Source organism: Benincasa hispida, chromosome 11, assembly GCF_027475165.1.
Source record: "Benincasa hispida cultivar pf3 chromosome 11, pf3_genome.v1.1, whole genome shotgun sequence".
Lineage (NCBI taxonomy): Eukaryota > Viridiplantae > Streptophyta > Magnoliopsida > Cucurbitales > Cucurbitaceae > Benincasa > Benincasa hispida.
The window spans coordinates 88,739,263-88,758,562 of NC_143488.1; the positions used below are offsets into that span (position 1 = coordinate 88,739,263).

At 32.9% G+C, this 19,300-nt stretch overlaps 3 protein-coding genes and 1 pseudogene across 6 annotated transcripts; 3 read left to right on the top strand and 1 right to left on the bottom strand.

Moving 5' to 3' along the window:
* The first annotated feature begins 2,130 nt into the window (after positions 1-2,130).
* Positions 2,131-4,505, top strand: LOC120091609 (putative metal-nicotianamine transporter YSL7 pseudogene; annotated as a pseudogene). The gene has a single exon (XR_016524357.1). The product of XR_016524357.1 is annotated as a putative metal-nicotianamine transporter YSL7 pseudogene (transcript).
* A 135-nt stretch (positions 4,506-4,640) lies between these two features.
* Positions 4,641-6,397, top strand: LOC120091703 (transcription factor MYB35). Its single transcript, XM_039049815.2, has 3 exons — positions 4,641-5,050; positions 5,165-5,294; positions 5,747-6,397. The coding sequence occupies exons 1-3, from the start codon at positions 4,918-4,920 to the stop codon at positions 6,288-6,290; spliced, it is 807 nt and encodes a 268-aa protein (XP_038905743.1). The 5' UTR covers positions 4,641-4,917; the 3' UTR covers positions 6,291-6,397.
* Positions 6,398-11,160: 4,763 nt separating this feature from the next.
* On the bottom strand, positions 11,161-19,216 carry LOC120091435 (spindle assembly checkpoint component). Of its 2 annotated transcripts, XM_039049459.2 has the most exons (11): positions 19,059-19,216; positions 18,841-18,950; positions 18,175-18,344; positions 18,042-18,104; positions 17,898-17,917; positions 17,739-17,783; positions 16,872-16,927; positions 16,527-16,660; positions 16,155-16,243; positions 15,746-15,860; positions 11,161-11,361 (listed from the first exon to the last, which is right to left on the bottom strand). In XM_039049459.2, exons 2-11 carry the CDS (start codon positions 18,926-18,928, stop codon positions 11,359-11,361), a joined length of 783 nt encoding a protein of 260 aa, XP_038905387.1. In that variant the 5' UTR covers positions 18,929-18,950; positions 19,059-19,216; the 3' UTR covers positions 11,161-11,358. The 2 variants fall into 2 exon arrangements, with proteins under 2 accessions (XP_038905387.1, XP_038905386.1); XM_039049458.2 differs by lacking the exon at positions 11,161-11,361 and having other exon boundaries at positions 15,727-15,860.
* LOC120091434 (type I inositol polyphosphate 5-phosphatase 8-like) lies at positions 11,655-15,466 on the top strand. 2 transcript variants are annotated; one of them, XM_039049455.2, is made up of 7 exons: positions 11,655-12,223; positions 12,327-12,417; positions 12,521-12,631; positions 12,741-13,361; positions 14,073-14,336; positions 14,770-14,959; positions 15,147-15,466. In XM_039049455.2, exons 1-7 carry the CDS (start codon positions 12,115-12,117, stop codon positions 15,240-15,242), a joined length of 1,482 nt encoding a protein of 493 aa, XP_038905383.1. In that variant the 5' UTR covers positions 11,655-12,114; the 3' UTR covers positions 15,243-15,466. The 2 variants fall into 2 exon arrangements, with proteins under 2 accessions (XP_038905383.1, XP_090162915.1); XM_090306789.1 differs by having other exon boundaries at positions 11,713-12,223; positions 14,124-14,336.
* Positions 19,217-19,300: the final 84 nt, after the last annotated feature.

Genomic DNA, 19,300 nt, shown 5'->3' on the forward strand with positions numbered 1-19,300 from the left:
TCTTTATATGCAGTGCCCCCGTCAATTAGATTCTATAGGATGCGGGTACTATGTGCAAAAGTATATACACAAAATAGTGTATAATCCTACTACTCCCATTACTAGTCTCGTACTTAAATTATTTATTTTTTTATATACTAGCTTTAATTTAATAAATGATGTAAACTTATGTTGAGTTTATCTTTTTTTTTTCTTTTTCTAGTTCAATACAAAAAATGCATATACCCAAGGAGAGATTGACGTAATCCGAATCCAATGGGCAAGTTTTGTTGGTTGATTTGTGTAAGGATGTACTTCTTTTTTTTTTTTTGTCTCAAGAGAATGTAAATACTAGCTTAGAATCAATCTTGACGAGTTTTGATTATTATATCTGGCAGAAGAGGAATCTTCGGCTGCATAGAGGTCGTCCAAGGACGGCATCTGCTTTATTCCATCTTATTGTCTTTATGGTTCGTGCTTATGTTGTTTCCTAGCAGGTTGAGCTTTTCCTGGCAGATTGAGCTTTTTGGTCTTCTCTAGTTTTTATTACTGTTATTTCTTCCTTATTGTGTTCGGTCTTTTGTTTTCTTTGGGTGTTGCCCTTGGTTTGTGGGTTTGTTTTGTTTCGTGACTGTTTCTCTGGACAATTATTTTGTTTTCTTTTGCTATGGCTTTTGTTCTTTGGTTCTATTAAGAGCTCGGTCTTTGTTGTTGCTTTATTTGGTGTGGTGTCTTGATCTCGGGCTGTGAGATCCTCCTGTTGTTGTATAATAATATTATCTATTCAAAAAAAAAAGTTAGACATTTAAAAATATAAAAACTAAAACTAAACAAGCTTTAAAGCACATGAATCAAAATGATATTTTAACCATAAAAGATTTAATACATACTTTAATTCAAGGTTCGTAATGGTCCCTATATTTTATAAAAGTTTAACAAATACACTACACGTCCAACAAGTTTTTTTTTTCGTGTGTCTACAAATGAATATAGGAGAATTTGAACCACAAACAAGATTACGAATACACTCATATAGTCATATGCTAATTGAGCTATACTCCATTTGTATGTCCAAGAAGTGTTAAAAATTAAGTATACATGCTTCATAATTTCTGAGCTCTCATTTCAACTAATTGAGAAAATGTCTAGTACTATAGAGAGGGGGAAAAGATATTTTTCATACTACCTCGTAGCATTTAAGAATAATGTTTGCCTACAAAATAGATTAATATACGAGCCAAAACATGAATATCTAAAGAAAGAAAGAAAGCAAGCAAGAGAACTTTTTAATTTAGAATTGGATACTACAATTGAAGAAACAAATTGTTATTTATAGGCTAACGACTTAGTAACTCTCCAAAATACAAAAAAAAAAAAAAAAATCAAATAAATAAAACGAATTTAAACATTTGTCAAATTTAACTCAATTGAGTTGTTACTTAACAAAAACCAAATAAAACTCATTCAAATTGAAGAAACTACAAATTTAACTTTCATATATGTTAAAGTTGTACATAAAACATCATTTAATTTGAAGTTTCAATCAAATTTGAAAGTTTTTGACCATTAATTTAATTTACATAATTAAATTCATTTTTTATGTTTCAATATTCAAATGTTTCACTTTTTTCATCGTAAATATCCAACTAAATTTTCCGAGGGCATGAACTCTTCTCATCTTTCAATGAAAAATACTTAAATGCATCACAATATCTATCTTTGTACATCCTAATAAATTATCTAATCACAATTTGTTATGTGTCAAATTCTTCTTACTTGTTTTTTAAAATATTTTAATTATTTATATATATATATGATTAAAGTGAGATACATAAAGATGAGTAATATATGAGATACACATAAAGTATTACTATTTAAAAATAGATTTTTTTTTAATGCATTTGTAAATGGATGTTGACATGGCGTATTCATATTAGGATATCGTAAAAAATTTCTCCAAATTTTTAAAGTTATTTGCTTTTCCCAAAGAATTTTGACCACTTACGGACTCCCACGTCAGCATGAAGGGTCTCTCTCCATGCAAAATTTCATGCAAAAAATTCAATCAAATTTTATGAATTCCCTCTTTTTTTAAAAAGAAAAAATATATATATATATATATATCCAAAACCCAAAAGAATTGGGAAACAATCAAGAAATTCGACTCCCTTTGGGATTCCAATTCCTTTCCTACTTCTTTTCAAATTTCACTTTCCCTCACTATAAATTTCCCCTTTCGCCTCTTCCCCTCTTCACAGTACCAAGAAATAGCAACAATCTGAGAGAAAAAGAGAGATAAAAATCACTGAAACTGATAGGGGGAAAAAATGGAGAAAGATCCAAGCAATAATGGAAACGAGGGCGAATCAATCAATACAGAGAGTGTTATGGTGGAAGAAGCTTTTAGAAATTTGGAAGTTCCTTCATGGCGGGATCAGATAACTTTTAGGGCTATTTTTACGAGCTTTATTCTTAGCATCGTCTTCAATTTCATCGTCTGTAAACTCAATCTCACCACTGGGGTTATTCCTTCCCTTAATGTAGCTGCTGGGCTTCTCGGATTTGCGATTTTGAAAGGTTACACTTCGATTCTGAATCACTTTGGTCTTATGAAACAACCCTTCACTCGACAGGAAAACACTGTGATTCAAACTTGCGTTGTCGCATCCTCTGGGATTGCATTTAGCAGTGGAACAGCTAGTTATCTTCTGGGAATGAGTGCCAAAATTGCTGCTCAAGCAGAAGAAGGTAGCATTCCAATTAATATCAAGAGGCTTTCTGTAGGTTGGATGATGGGCTTTCTCTTTATTGTTAGTTTTGTTGGGTTATTCTCTATTGTGCCTCTTAGAAAAATGATGATTCTGAAATACAAATTACCATATCCAAGTGGAACTGCAACTGCATATCTCATTAATAGCTTTCACACACCTAAAGGAGCTAAGTTGGCTAAGAAACAAGTTGCTGTCCTTTTTAAGACCTTCTGTTGCAGCTTTGTATTTGCTCTGTTCCAGTGGTTCTTTACTGCTGCTGATGGTTGTGGATTTTCCAGCTTCCCCACTTTTGGTCTTCAAGCCTATGCAAAGAGGTTTTATTTTGATTTCTCAGCTACATATGTTGGTGTAGGAATGATCTGTCCTTTCATGGTTAATTTGTCTCTTCTTTTTGGAGCTATTATTTCATGGGGCATCATGTGGCCCTTAATTGAGTTAAAGAAAGGTGATTGGTACAGTGCTTCTTTATCTGCTAGCAGTCTTCATGGCATTCAAGGCTATAGGGTTTTTATTGCCATTGCTATGATGCTTGGTGATGGTCTTTACCATGTTTTCTTCATGCTTTTTCAAACATTCTACAGCCTAGCCAAGAAGAGGTCTAGTAATGAAAATATTGATTCATCAATGGAAGTTACTGACTATGACGCTCAACGAAGATCCGAGTACTTCTTGAAAGACCAAATCCCCAACTGGGTAGCAATGGTTGGTTATGTTGTACTTGCAGCCATATCTGTAATCACAGTTCCTTTAATCTTTCATCAGTTGAAATGGTACCACATTTTGGTTGCATATGCAATTGCCCCTGTTTTGGCCTTCTGTAATGCCTATGGCTGTGGGCTCACTGACTGGTCTCTTGCATCAAACTATGGTAAATTTGCTATTATCATCTTTAGTGCTTGGGTTGGCCTTGGCAATGGAGGTGTTATTGCTGGTCTTGCCTCCTGTGGTGTCATGATGAGCATTGTTGCGACTGCTTCTGATCTTATGCAAGACTTCAAGACAGGTTACTTGACTTTAACTTCTCCTCGCTCAATGTTTGTCAGCCAAGTTTGTGGCACTGCCATTGGCTGCATTTTGTCGCCCCTTGTCTTTTGGTTCTTCTTCAAAGCTTACAATGTTGGAGACCCTGATGGCTCGTACCCTGCACCATATGGTCTAATGTACCGTGGCATTGCTCTACTTGGTGTTGAGGGTGTCTCTTCCCTCCCCAAAAACTGCCTCACCCTTGCCATTTGCTTTTTCGTTGGTGCTGTTGTCATCAACATCATTCGGGATGTGCTCCAGAAGTACGAAACCAAACACCGCATCTATCGTTTCATACCAAGTCCAATGTGTATGGCGATTCCATTTTACCTCGGTGCTTATTTTGCCATCGACATGTGTGTTGGAAGCTTGATTCTTTTCATATGGCAAAGGAAGAACAAAGTCAAGGCCGGTGAGTATGCCCCAGCCGTGGCTTCAGGACTTATCTGTGGCGAATCATTGTGGGGTGTTCCAGCAGCCATATTGGCCCTGGCCGGTGTCAAAGCTCCTCTTTGCATGAAGTTCTTGAGTTCCTCTGCCAATGCTAGGGTTGATGCCTTCTTACAAGGCTAAATAGTCCATTAGTTTTAGGATATTAAGCTCAGTGTGCATTTACATTTGACTACCAAGTGATTTAGTTTAGCTTGTTTTATTATGACCTATACTTTGTACAAAAACTAGATTGATCTAGAGCTTTCTACTTGTGATTAATGACATTCTTAATTTTTTAAATAGCTTGTTATAACAATCTTTTTAGTTTTGCGATCACCGTATCATCAATCGGCCTAAAGAGCTTGTTTCCCATTGCCTTCCTGTTCATCCCCACATATAAGTTTTAAAAAAACTATTTACCATATTTTTTAATTGTAATTAAGTCCATAATCAAAGAATCACCCACTTTGAGCCTTCGATAGAATGCACTTGGGGCCAACCTCATGAGAGTGATGAAAACAATCATGCAGTAATTGTTAATTGGGAGCCAAGTTTCCATGCATTTCTTGCCTTAAGATCACTTCATAAACATTCACTTTCCCCTTCTTAAAAAAGAAAAAAAAACTGTACTAAAAGTTTAACTTCTAATTGCATCACCATTACATAATATAATTTCTGCCCTTAATCTCCCTTTCATCACCATTGTTACAAGATGGGGAAACCTCCTTGTTGTGATAAGTCCAATGTTAAAAAAGGGCTTTGGACTGCAGAAGAAGATGCCAAAATCCTTGCTTATGTTTCCAACCATGGAGTTGGCAATTGGACTCTGGTTCCCAAGAAAGCAGGTCTCGTTTCTTTCTTTCTTTCTTTCTATATGTTTCTTCTTTTTGTCTTGTTTCTTTTGTAGTTTAACAAAAAAGGCCTTTGGATAAATATACCATTTGGCTCCTTTTCAACAGGTTTGAATAGATGTGGGAAAAGTTGTAGACTGAGATGGACTAATTACCTTAGGCCTGATCTCAGGCATGACAGCTTCACTGCTCAAGAAGAAGACCTCATTATCAAACTCCATCAAGCCATTGGAAGCAGGTCCTTAACTCACTTCCCTTGCCTCATCCTTTAAGGACATTTGACTTATGAGTTAAGCCTTTGAAGTTGAGTTCACCGTTTAATCGGAATTTTTTGTGGATTTGCCTAACTTGGTTTAAATTTCCGAAACTTGTCTTACGAATCCACTGTCAGAACAATGAATTGTTTCATATATCTCTACAATGGTATGATAATGATCTCATGTAAATGGATAATGTCTGTACTTATATACCAATGATCTTCTCTGATGTTCATTAACGAAACATAGATTATATAAATCAGGTCGTCTCTATGCAAAACTTTCCAAACTTAAGGAATACATCCTCTTTATCTTGGAGACAAATTGGTGCAATCCAAGCTATTACAGGGAGAAAACATAGCATACTATTGAGTACTTGAAGATGAATAACACACAATCTCTCTTTCTTTTTATCTCCATTGATGTAGTGCAGGTGGTCTGTAATAGCAAAGCAACTCCCAGGAAGAACAGACAATGATGTGAAGAATTACTGGAACACAAAGCTGAGAAAAAAGCTTTCAAAAATGGGAATTGACCCGATAACTCACAAACCCTTTTCCCAGATCTTCTTTGACTATCGATCTATAAGCAGCCTCCCAACTACACCAAAACCCCTGATTGGTCCCTTCAACAAAACCTTAACTCCAACAACAACAATGGCCAAAACCCAGCAACCATTTTCTTCAGGGACCAATTTGGGACAGCAATTTCAGTTTCAGACCCCAAAAAAACCACACGTTTTCAATGAACGACCGACAACCTCGTCTTGTTCATCTTCTTCCATCAATGGCGGTGAAGCAATGTTCCATTTGGCTGCTTCTTCGGAGCAGAGCAATGGGATTGAAGCCTTTTCGCAACGATGTGAAGGGTCTTCTTCTGATTCGTCTTTCGATTCGTTTGTGGATGCTTTGTTGGAGCAGGATTTTGAGATTAAGGGCTCCTTTCCGGAGATCTTGGATGAGTGTTTTGATTATTGAGGAATTTGGGGTTGTGTGTGTTTTGTGTGTGTGTGTTTTTTTTTTTCCTTTAATTTTATTTTTATTTGAATAAATGTCCTATTTGAAATAACATCTGAAGAAATAATGGGTGCTTAATGATTGGAGGATTGTATTTGTTGAACTTCTATTTGTTTTCATCTTGTACTTCAATTCTTCATCACCTTCACATTTGGTTGAACTAAAACAATTTGAAATTTTCAAGGTTGATTATTTTTAGGTTAAAATACTAATATGGTCCTTCAACTATCTACTTCTTTCATTTTTCAATGGTTGTAATCATAATTTTCATTGTACTTTTTAAGTCAATTTTTATAATTATATTTGGAGAAAACTATTTAAAGATTTTTTTTTCTTTATTTAAAAACAAATTTATTGAAAGTAAAATTGAAATTATACAGATAAAAGTAAAATAAATATCAAAGTTCACAAATTAAAAATAGTATTTTAACCTTACTTTTAATATTTTATTAAAATTTTTGTGAACCATTTGTAATTAATAACAAAAATTTTACCATAGCATTGAAATATTATCCATATAATCAGATATTATTCTTTGGAGAAGTCACCAACCAACCTCATAAAGCTTCAATTTATCTGAAGAATACTCGATGAAGAAGAAAACAAATATATTCACTCAAACAGACTCTTATGATTTAGATTATAAGCTAAAATCTAAATGGTTACTAACATTTTTGACCATTTGGTAAATGAATAATCAAACAAGTGTGTGAAAATTCTTTTGCTGTTGGTTGATTAGTCATGTCCATTAGTTGTATAGATGGGTCATGGGGGGTCAATTCAATGTAGAGGACACTATTATTTATTTATTTATTTATTTATTTATTTTGAGTTCAATATAGAGGGACACATTGAACCTTAGATCCATATTACATATTCAATTCAATTAATTTTCTGATTGGAATGCTGGATAATCAGTCCAAAATAAATTTAATGAGAAAATGAATGGAAAATTTGTACTTGGTCCCATAAATTGAATTTTTTTTTTTTTCCCCCCAATTCTATAAGGGAGATTGGAATTATTCGCCTTTACAATTTGAATGAGTATTATTTATCAACAAAATTATTTTCAGATTTGCAAAATATTCTTCATTACTATTTACTACTTTCAATCCGAGGCCAATTTTTCTGTGTTATCTTTTATATTACAACAAACACGATTCTGACCTTTCCTTATACATGTTTTTTAAGGAAAAATTAAGGATTAAAAGTCCGTTTGAATTGACTTGAGAAAAAAAATGTTTTTAAAAAAACTCATATTTAATTAAATATTTTTGATAAAAAATTTATTAAAATATACATAAAAAGCTATTCGGAGTAGTTGTCAAATATTTCCATTTTTTTTAAAATGACTTACTTTTTAAATTAAATACTTGAATACATCAAAAAAACATAAAACTATTTAAAAATATGATCTCTAGTATCCCTTAATTTATGAGAACTCAGTATAGAAATGAAAAGACTATGAAACAAATTTAGAGAGAGAGATGAGATGTAGACATTTTTGGGACACAATTGAAGTCACTATTTGGTGATTAGGAAATAAAACCATACATTCGAATACAAATGGCAATTTGGAAACAGTACGGATATTATTATTTAGTTATTAACCAACCAAACAAATCTATCATTTTCATTGTTTTTTTTAAAAAATACGATCGATCTTTTGCCAACTTAGTTCGATATATAAGACATTAATTTCTATCTCAATTGATGATACGAACCCTCACATCTCTCAATTGATTAACTAAAAAACGAAACTTCATATGAATTCAGCTAATTAAAAATTAGGTTGAGATTTTGGTTCGAATTTTTTACCCGAAAAAAATCTTCCACTTTTCTTACAAAAAGTTGATTTTTTTTTTTTTTTTAATTTCTTTTGCTACACAACACATGTATATTTGAGTTGTTAATATTTGAATACTTTTTGAATTTAGCCAATGTTATTTAAAAAGGTTCAATTTAGACCGCTATGCATCAACATATGAATGAAAAAATTGGTTGATGATAAATATACATCATAATATTGAGTGAATTCGTGAAAATTAAAACAGTTATCTACGTGAGAAAACTACAATTTTCTATGGATTTCTTAGAAGTTTGGACATTACCTTTCTCTTTCATTGAACTATCATCATTTCATTGATCAAGTATTTGATGAACGAAAAAACTTGGGTGCAGCTCAGAAGCACCCATTCTCTATGCATCTCAAGTTATACCCAATAAAATATTGTCACGTGATAATTTTTTTGTGTGATAAAGAAGAAGGTAGCATGGTTGTTAGGTGCAGCCTAGGCTACACCTAATCATTGCTCTTTGATGAAACTACAAGTTTAGAGTTAAAATTGATACCAACTTAACAAATTTAAGGTATGTTTTATTTAACTTTTCAAATATTTAATTTTGAAAATAAGTCATTTTCAAAAAAAAAAAAAAAAAAAAAAAAACTTAAGTAGCTTTAGAAACATTCTCAAATTGTATTTCAAATCATTTTTATCAAAAGAATTTAAATAAAAATGATTTTTTTAAAAAAAAATACATTTTTCTCTAGTCAATCAGCCCCTAAAGTCAAAAATGATTTTTCACCTTGTATGTCTCAAACCAAAAGCAAATTGTAAGCTTTAACCAAAAAGTATACATAAAAAAATTGCATACATTACAAATAAAGGAAAAATTGCAAAAACCATCTTAGTATGGTTGTAGTTTCAATTATACCCTCAAACTTTCAATTATAAAAATTGAGCTCTCAAACTTCTACTTATTAAAATTGGACTCTCGAACTTACATTAGTTGTAGAAATTCGACCATTAAATAATAAAAGTTGAATGCTCAGATTTATATAATTGTTACAATTTCTATAATTGTTTGAGTTTAAAGGTCCAATTTTAAAATTGTATAAGTAGTTAATTTTTACAATTAAAAGTTTAAGAATATAATTGCAATTAACATGTGATATTGTGTTACTTTAAAAATGATTATTTGGCCATAAAAGAAACTAACATGTGATATTGTTAATCATGTGCTTATGGGTTACATTGATCTAAAAGTTTCTTAAACCTTTTGATTTTCCTCGTTAGTCTTTGAACGGATAATAAACTACCATTTTACTCTTTGCAGTTAAACTTTAATGAACTGTTCATTCTTTTATTTTATTTTATTTTTATTTTTGGAGAAATTTTAGTTTAAATTTAACATTGCTATACATCTTATATTTACTTGACTAATTCTAGTAAATATTTATCCAAATAAATATTTGAAAACTTCATGTAATATGTTTAGGTGTTAGCAAATTCCAAACTAATTAGAATGGTTGTGAAATGATTAATAACAAAAAGAAATTATAATAAGAATAGTTGTTTATGGGAGGTTTAGAGATAAATAAAACATTTGCAAGTGGATGAATGATAATTTTTAGAGAAGTTTGAGACATTGAGTTGATTATTATAATATGTAAATTATAATAACCTGTTTTTGGGTGCATATTATTTTATTTGGATTATAATAGTCTGTGTTTAGAGTATAGACTATTTTATTATGAATTCACGAGGATGGGTAGGAAATAGAAAACATTTTAATAAAAAAAAACAACCTTATACCTACATTATTTTACTATTCTTAAATATCCAAACTTCCAACCACTACAATTAAATATAGATAAATTAATTAAGGTCAAAAAGTGCTTATGAATAACATGCTTGACCGGACTATTATTGTACTGTTCTTGATAGCTTGCAACTCCATAAGATCACAACTTTTTCCATTACCATACACATATCATAATGGAGAAAGGAATAGATTATTTGATTAAGGACCTACTTCACCAACTTTTGGTGATTGGTAAATTATTCATCCATCCAATTTGGGTAAAATATCTTCTTTTCTTTCTTTTTATTCTTAATACGATGGTGAGTCCATTTTTTTCCCTTAGTTTTCAATTTAACTAGACATTGATAAATATTAATCTATCGTTATGTCTTCATTTGAATAATTATTAAAGATGATGTTGTCACATGCATTTGATAAATTAAAAAACAAAAACACAACACTAAAATTTGTGCACTTCAAAAAAAAAAAAAAAAACAAAAGCAACATTATGATAGATTATTAGTTGACATTTCTATGTTCCTTTAACATCATTCAAAGTTATCATAAAATTTGTTAAATGAGTGAATTTGAAAAATTTTTACATAAATTTTAATATAAATTGAGTGTGGAAAGAGAAGTAAAATAAGATGTAAAAATTATATAGCAATGCATTCATCGAGTTTAAAGGCTGAATTTGATGAGATTGAAAATTTTACAATTTTGATTAAAATCTTTCCAAATAAAAAGTGAAGTGTTAGTCTAGAAGCATATGTCTACTTTTGTAGTCTTTTCTCATCTAAAATGAATGTTTAGTTGACTCAAAATAAATGCTTTTTAAAAACAAAATAGGGAGGAAAGTAGGGAGGGATGTTTTGTTTTTTGGTTTAGTCTTTTCCAAAATAAATCACGGTTTTTTAAAAATGGGGATGCTCCACTGAAAGTTTACTAATTCAATCTAAAAAATTCTCATTATTCTCGGCTAACTTTTTACAAATTACAAAATCTATAAATAATATACAACTAAACAAATTCAAGCATCCAGCACTTAATCATAAATTTACACACAACTCCCCAATAGAAAAAAAAAAGTTTAAATAAAAATGACTTTTTTGAAAAACATTATTTTCTCTAATCAATCCGAGCATGACCTTAAAAGTTGATAAGTTAATTAGCCTAGGTTTGGTATTCAAAATTCTTTATCTGAAATTACGAATTTTATGATCATACCAAATACGTAATATTCAAGTTGCTAAAATCCACATGAATTGTATAAAAGGTTTGCAAAACTCAATACCAGGAAACTACAAGCATTACAACTACTAAAAAAAAAAAAAACTAAGGTTCTTCCCTTTCTCATGCTCCCTACATTTCAAACTCGAGTGCAAATACTAGTTACAAGAAAACCTTGGAATGACATGGAATCTTCCAAAAGAGATGTGAGGCATTACTGAGACAAGCAAAAACTTGGATGTCAATAGAGAGGGAAATTAGGAAATGAATAATAATAATAATAATTAAAAGAAAAAAGATGATTATTTGGCATAGGAGACACATGAATGAATGAGAACACATAAATAAACAAGTATATGTCACGTTATTAAAAGGAAAAATAATCAACAAGACAGACGTGACTCCCACTACCTAACAGCTACCTATAATATTTAATCAATCCTTTTTTTTCCTTCTAATATTACATGATAGCTAGATAAACACATTGTGAGGCTTATATCTCTTTAAGGTTCCTTTCACTACTCGCTGTCTTTCCCTCTATCTACACCCCATCAAATATACACTATTACTGTCTCTCCCTAAAACTTTCTCTCTCCTAACCATCTTTGACTTCTACCCTCTCTCTCTCTCTCTCTCTCTCTCTCTCTCTCTCTCTCTCGAAGTTGCCGCCTGCAGTTTCTTTGTTGAACCCCAATTGGGTTCCTTTTCAAAATTAAAATCTCCTCTCTCTCTCTCTCTCTGCTGCATAGAAATGGGCGGTAAGCACGATGGTTTGTAAAGAATTATTGGTCCTCATTGAAGTTTAGAAGAGGAGGGGGTCAAAGTCAGAGGAAAGGGGAAGAAATTATTGTTACCATAAAGCGCTTTTGAGAATTATTAAGCGCTTTTGTATGGAGAACAATATTAATTGTGATTATATGATCAGATTATATAAACTTGAACCATACCAAATAATTTCTTCTCCAAAATAATGGAAGGGGAGAACCAGAAGTCCAAATCCAGTAGGTTCCGCAAGTACTGGTTCACTGCTGGAAAGCACAAGAAACCTGACCCATGTTATCCCAACAATGAAATTTCAGGTCCATTTTTCGTATATTTCTTGATTTAATTTCAGTTAATTTTCCTTTTTAACTTACGTGGGGGAATTTTTTTTTTCTTTTCTTTTTGGGTTTTTTGTTGCAGATGCAGATGACTACGAAAGTGAAAACTTTCTGCAGAAGGTCCTTTCTCGGTCGGTTGATATGGGTCCATGCAAATTTACCAATGAATTAAGGTGGCCAAAGAAATAAAAAGTTCAGTCATAATTTCTCTACGATCCATTTCGTTTTCTCTTTGTGAACTTACAATATGGAATCGATTTTCCTCAATTGAATCAGAATCTTTGTGGGTACTTGGAATGTCGCCGGAAGATCGCCCATCGGAAGTTTGGCCGTTGATTTAGACGATTGGCTCAACCTCAAAGATGCTGCAGATTTATACGTTCTTGGGTACGTTTAGATCCAAAAAGAAGAAAAAAAAAAGGAAAAACAGAACTCTTTTTCAACAATTAGGCACTAAATTTCAAACTGGGTTTTTTTTCTTTGTTTTGGAGGGAAGGTTTCAAGAGATTGTACCGTTAAAAACAAGAACAGTGGTCGGAGCAGAGGACACAACCAAAGCAACAAACTGGAACTTATTGATCGGAAAAATTCTAAACGACAAATATGGATGCCCATGGCTAACACCAATGATGGTGGACACAGCCACCGGCGACGAAGACTACGCAAGACACACAGACCCCAACAGACCGATGAGTTTCGCCGGCGGAGATAAAACTCCGAATAATTTCCCGGGGAGAATTCCGGCGAATGGGGTAATGGGAGGGAGCAGATACGTGTTGTTGGCAAGCAAGAAGATGGTGGGAGTGTTTATAAGCGTATGGATTAGAAGAGATTTGGTGAGGAAATATTACATATCGAATGTGAAAGTATGTTCAGTGGCATGTGGAATAATGGGTTATTTAGGGAATAAAGGGTCAGTTTCGGTGAGTATGTCAATTGAAGGAACAAGTTTTTGCTTCGTGGCGGCTCATTTGGCTTCCGGAGAGAAAAAGGGGGACGAGCGGCGGAGGAACCACCAGGTGTCGGAGATATTCCGGCGAACTTTTTTTGCCAGAACGCCTAAAGATGATGACTATCCGAATCCACATCCTCCTCCTCTCACCATCTTAGGACATGAGTAAGTGGGTGTTTTTAATTTCTTTGTCGTAGCTATTAAATGAAAAAGGCCAATGTTACAGTGATTGTACACAGTCGTTGTACGCCCAACATAATTTTCTTCAGATTTAAGGCAATGTTGGAATAGAGAGATTTAAGTTTAGGCATAGTTAGTTAAATTTTAGATTAAATTACCCATTTGTCCCCGTAGTTTAGAATTAATTTTTCTTTAACTAGGAATTAATTTTTATTAGGTCTATAAAGTTATTAATTTAATTTCTAACAGCGAGATTAAATCTCACAAATTGTCTCTAAGAATACACAATTTGTGAGATTTGACCATAGAGACAAAAATGAAAACTTGTAAAATTACAATGACCAAAATTGAGATATGACACAAAGCACGGAGAGTAAATTGATAATTTAACTTTAAATTTCCTATTTAATCAGTTTGACAAGTTAATTAGGTAAAACTACAATCAAATTATAATATCAAATTAAAGGTTTTAGAAATAGAATGCAGGTAACAGTGGAAAATATGAGAAAAGTAATAAAATAAATAAATAAAAGGCCTTTTTAGAAAGAATTTACTTTTGGAAAGATAGGATACAAAAAGTAAAGTAGTTAACTGAATGCAGAGATAGATATGTGGTTATAGAATAGGGAAGCAATAGTGCTTTATGATGAAAAGTTAAAATTGACGTAAAATTTGGATTTGTGTGATGTGGAACAGTCAAATATTTTGGTTTGGGGATCTGAACTATAGGCTGTATTTAGAGGACAGTTTTGCGAGGCAGTTGATAAAGAAACAAGACTGGGAAGCATTGCAAGGGTTTGATCAGCTACGGAAAGAACAGGAAGCTGGTGGAGTATTTCAAGGATGGAGAGAAGGGAATATAGAGTTTGCTCCTACTTACAAGTATTCTTCATCAAATTGTAATCGCTATTCAGGTGGTCCTCTAAGAAGGATAGGAGAGAAGCAAAGAACTCCAGCATGGTACCTATTTAATTTCATCCAAACACATTTTACTCTCTCTCTCTCTCTCTCCCCCCCCCCCCGTTATGTAAAAGCTTGTGAAGTTTTAGGGTAGAGGGTCCATGAAGTCTTACCTTCATGAGATGAAATAATAGAGAAACAGAGAGATTCTTTAAGCTCTCTCTTCTCTGCCTCTTACCTTCATGAGATGAAATAATAGAGTAGAGGGTCCTTGAGTATCAATCTAATTTCCAAGTAATAGAAGAAAAACAGAGAGGAAATTTAATGAATGCAAGTTATTTACTCTCTCTCATCTCTTTAAAACCATAATGATGTTCTAGACTGGAGGGTTCCTCCTAGAATTTTGGAGTAACTTCCAAGAAATGGAAGAAAAATCTGAGAGAGAGGTTAAAGCATGGCAAGTAGTTGACTGAATTTATTTTACTTTTGGTAGGTGTGACAGAATTCTATGGTATGGAAAAGGAGTGAGGCAACTCTCCTATTTCAGAAGTGAGAGTAAGTTTTCTGATCACAGGCCAGTCTCTGCCCAATTTTTAGCACAGATTCAGCTGCTGGAATCTACAAATCCAAGAGTTATTGCCCTCAGCAAATTTCTTCCCTCCATACCTTCTCCCAAACAGATGGTAAGTTTTCATTAGCAAACAAACACTGTACCCTAGAGAACTGTCAAAATTAAACTTAATAAAAGAAACAAAAATCTAGAAATAGAATCATTATCAAACAGACCTTGATAGAATCAAATTCGGTTTTCAGATTATAAATCCATGGAGATATGTACATGTGATCTTGAAAACAACCTTGATGATGCAGGTGAAGGGGGAAACTAATGAAGTATCAAAATCTACCTTGGCCGCATTGATGGTAAGGGATAGGGAAGCATCGTCACCATGCTTGCGAAATTCATAGAACAAACATATAGAACAATTACAGGGGTAAGAAAGTTACTGGGAGAAAGGATTTTATGACTGAACAATTACATGTTAAGAAAGTTACTGGGAGCTCGGGTTTTATGACTGCAGGCTGGGTATGTACGGAGATGAAGTGACTTGAATTATTTTGGTCTCTTTCAAGTTCACTTCAACATTTTTTAAGAAAAAAAAATCTACACCGTGCATCTGGGTTTCATTGAATTTGTGAATATAAATGTGGACAAAATAGAGAAGAACAAAAGATAGTCATGCAAACAATTTGACACGCTGGGAAATTAGAATGGTGAGTACCTAATACGTTTGCTCTGAAGTTTACCTGCTAATTTTATTTATCATGCTAGTGCAAAATCGAGAACTACAATATTCATGTCAATTATGCAGAAACCAGTGGATGCACACACGACATTTGAGTACATATCTAAGATGCTACAGTACAAAACAATTGTTACTTCTTAGAAAAATTCAATTGGCCTCATTTACCTGAGGAATGTTGTCCAAGGCCTCCGCGTTGTCTTTGAAACAGTAAGGGCAAATGCAACTTTTCAGCAATTCTTCACTGATATGACCATATGTCACTTCAAATCCAGAATTCTGCTTATTGATGGTCAAAGTGCCCAAAGTTGGTGAAAGATTATTAATAGATATATTCAGAGCTAAATACAGCTTATATGATCTCATCAATTCTCCTAGGCATTACTTTTAGTGATTCAGGAAAGGGAACTTAATCATTTAGACCATTTACATTAACAGCAAATCTGTAAATTTACTAATATTACTATATAGGAAGATTCCAGATAAAGTATTCCGAAAATCAATAGCACGAAGAAAATTTAGCACTTAAATGTTATTAGGCCATATTTCATAAATTAAAATAATCAATTAAGGATATTTAGCCAAAGCTTCCAATTCTTCTGTTCCTTTCACCATCATCGCCATTGAAGCCCTCCTTTTCTCTAGATAAATCATCGTTCGCCGATTCTGCAAGCTCGATTATTCCATAGTATCATTTAAGAATACAGTTTTACTGAAAGAGAGAGGGATCACAGGATGAATTTAAATTAATGCAGGATATATGGAAACCTATTGAAAAATGATTTCCTCTATTGAGATAAAGATAGGGATTCTACTAGATCTTGATTTACAGCTTCCGTCTTTATTTTCTTGATTTCGACTGATGGCGATTTGTCAGCAGGCCAAATTTAAAGCTTAATACACGGGCAATAAAATATTAGGTTTCCTAATATTTGGAAGAATTTTTCACCTCAATTAGAAATTTTTCTTCTGTTAGGCAGTCATCGTCTCCATGGGATATTTGAGTTATTAATTTGATAAGCCTTTCCTCAAGAGATTGGGAAGAAGTTTTGGTATTATCTTCCTCAGGTTCATGGGATTCTTCTGCAAGGAGTCCAAGCCATTCGATTTTGCATAAACCAAAGCATAGTATTTGAAATACACGCGAGGTAGAAAGTAATTTGAAGTAAAGAAAGAATATAAAGCAAGAAGTTGCTCACGAAGCCAGTTCAGGTGTCATGTTTAGTGATTGACTGGATGTAAAAAATGGGAAGTTAAAATGGTCATAATGCTGGAACAGAAACTATTGATTCACCTGTAGCATTTCGAACAGACTCAACATTTTTCTTGTACAGCTGCTCTTGAAATTTCCTGTGTTACATGAAGAAAAATACAAAGGAACATCGAATTCCAAAATTATTAAATAGGAACCTATTATCTATTCAAGGACAAATTGTCCTAATGTGTTCACATACGAGTCCACGAGAAAAAAATGTGTCGAATTTGTCATGTAATGAGTAACAGCTTATTTTATTACAGAAAGAATGATACATAGCCCAAACACAGGTCAATAATGATCATAACAATGGTATTAGGGTTAAGAATATCTGACTGGACAACCACTGAGATACAAAGCAAGGAAAGAAAAGGTAAATGAAGAAGCGAAATTTAGAATAGGATGTGCTTAATTTAGCTTGCAAAATACGACAGCTTGTTATTTGTTATTGGTGACACAATATTGGCAACGAACTCCAGAGCTTAGGTGGATGATACTAGACAGCCTGTTTTAGATTTGTCTCCTAAACAGTTCACTTTTTCAAAATAAAAATTTTAGTGAGAATGTATTTAAATAATTATTCTTTTAAGTCTGCGTACTCTTATTTTCTCTTGGTTTGTTTCAACCTGTATTTAGAGCAAATGTATCGTTCTTACTCCTGAAAATTTGAATGTTTAAATAGTAATTTCAATGTACGTAGTAACATGACCTTTACAGTCATCCAGGATTAGTTAAATAGAAGCAACTTTCAAAAATAAAAACAGAATATTATTTTGAGAACAGTTTCCAACCAAGTCCAAGTTGAAAATTGTCAAGTCCAAAGTCAACATTGATAAGACGGGAAAAGGGAAGCATATATGCATGCGTTCACAGTGCAAGTTGCTTGCATTAATATAGAAAACGGACCTGATTTTTTTGTTAAGGTCAAACAAGCGATTGATAACTTGGTCCCTGCATGGCCAATAAGATCACATCATTTTCACAGTAGAATTACACTTCACTGGAATAGAAGAATTTATTTCTTAGTAATAGAATGTAAATCACAAAAGAGAGACGATTTTGAACCTTGTGACATTTTCTTCACACTTTATTTATGGTCCAACGGCAGTATTACATCCCAGTATGTTTTCAAGAAAATAAAGAGAATGTGAGAATAGAAAAGTAAGATGCAATTTAATAAATAAGGAACTCTAAGTATCAACTCAGCACCTTGAGAGAGTCCAATTCAGATCCAACAGATGCAATTTCACCTTGTAGCACAGAAATCCTTGCCTGGAGTAATTGTGAAAATGAAATGTAACGCAATTGTAAAAGTGAAATGTAAGAGAAATAGAAATAAAACCTCGAGAGTCTGAATTGAAGTATCATTCAGAGACAATTCAACTTCACAGCCTTTAAGTTCCTGTTCAGTGGTTTCTTTGGCATGCTTGACATTTTCGAGTTCCACATTGGTGGCTTCAAGCTCAGATTGCAGTTCTTCAATTCTCTTCTTCAAAACAACAATTCTTTGCTCTATTTTCAAGAAACGAAGGAATTAAAAAATTGCATGATCAAGTTTCTTGATAAATTCTGCTACACAGTTATTATCCATATAAATTCTGGTACAAACGCAAAAACTCAATCATACGATTACCTTCAGGAAATAAGTCTGGTTGAATAAAGTAATAATTGCTAGCATTTCGATTTATAAAATTTTCCAGGGATTCAACATTGTTCTTGCATATAAATACCTCGTTATCAACCTAAAATCGGCTAAAGTCGTCAATATTTAATCAGAAACCAGTCTGATCAAATACAGTAATAATTGCTAGAATTATGATTTTAACGTTTGTTGTTGCATAGAAAAAACCTCCTAATCAAGATAAATTCTACTAAAACGCGAATATTCAACAAGAAAATCACTTTTCTGGAACAAAAAAAAAAAAATCTGATCGGAATATAGTATAAGTGGAAGCATTATGAAAAGAACATTTTCTAGGGATTTAACATGGTTCTTGCATAGAAATACCTTCTTGCTGTTTTTCAGTCGTGTATTCCTTGATTAGGGAGAGAAACAGCTTTTGATTTTCGCTTAGCACCATTGATCTTGTGCTCATGATTTCCTCTCTACTAATTTTGCTGCAGCGGTATATGGAAATTGAGAATATGTGTATGAACGTAAGTAAGAAACGGAGAGAAGAAAAATGAGGAAGTGAAATTATAAAGGAAGAGTTAAACCGTCCGGACCTGAAAATCAACGTTTAGTCGCCTCAAGAAAACCAACTAACCGATCGCCCGATCACATAGGGAGAAGAGTTTGTTCAAAATAATATAACTAACATCTTTTAAATATAAAAGGAAAAAAAGATGAGCATAAATAGCAACCATGCCCAAACTAATAGCATTACAATCTAAAAATGGATAACTACATAAAAAACAGGATATATTCCCTTTTTTTTTAATTTGATAATATGGGGAAGGGAAATCAA

Bases quoted from the DNA above. Each gene is read 5' to 3' on its own strand.
- LOC120091703 (XM_039049815.2), top strand. From the start codon at position 4,918: ATGGGGAAACCTCCTTGTTGTGATAAGTCCAATGTTAAAAAAGGGCTT. The intron at 5,051-5,164 runs GTCTCGTTTCTT...CCTTTTCAACAG, and splicing joins TCTGGTTCCCAAGAAAGCAG to GTTTGAATAGATGTGGGAAA. The intron at 5,295-5,746 runs GTCCTTAACTCA...GATGTAGTGCAG, and splicing joins CATCAAGCCATTGGAAGCAG to GTGGTCTGTAATAGCAAAGC.
- LOC120091434 (XM_039049455.2), top strand. From the start codon at position 12,115: ATGGAAGGGGAGAACCAGAAGTCCAAATCCAGTAGGTTCCGCAAGTAC. The intron at 12,224-12,326 runs GTCCATTTTTCG...TTTTTGTTGCAG, and splicing joins TCCCAACAATGAAATTTCAG to ATGCAGATGACTACGAAAGT. The intron at 12,418-12,520 runs GTGGCCAAAGAA...CAATTGAATCAG, and splicing joins AAATTTACCAATGAATTAAG to AATCTTTGTGGGTACTTGGA.
- LOC120091435 (XM_039049458.2), bottom strand. From the start codon at position 18,928: ATGAGCACAAGATCAATGGTGCTAAGCGAAAATCAAAAGCTGTTTCTC. The intron at 16,928-17,738 runs GTCCGTTTTCTA...CATGTAACACAG, and splicing joins GACCTTAACAAAAAAATCAG to GAAATTTCAAGAGCAGCTGT. The intron at 16,661-16,871 runs GTGAATCAATAG...GACTCCTTGCAG, and splicing joins GTCTGTTCGAAATGCTACAG to AAGAATCCCATGAACCTGAG.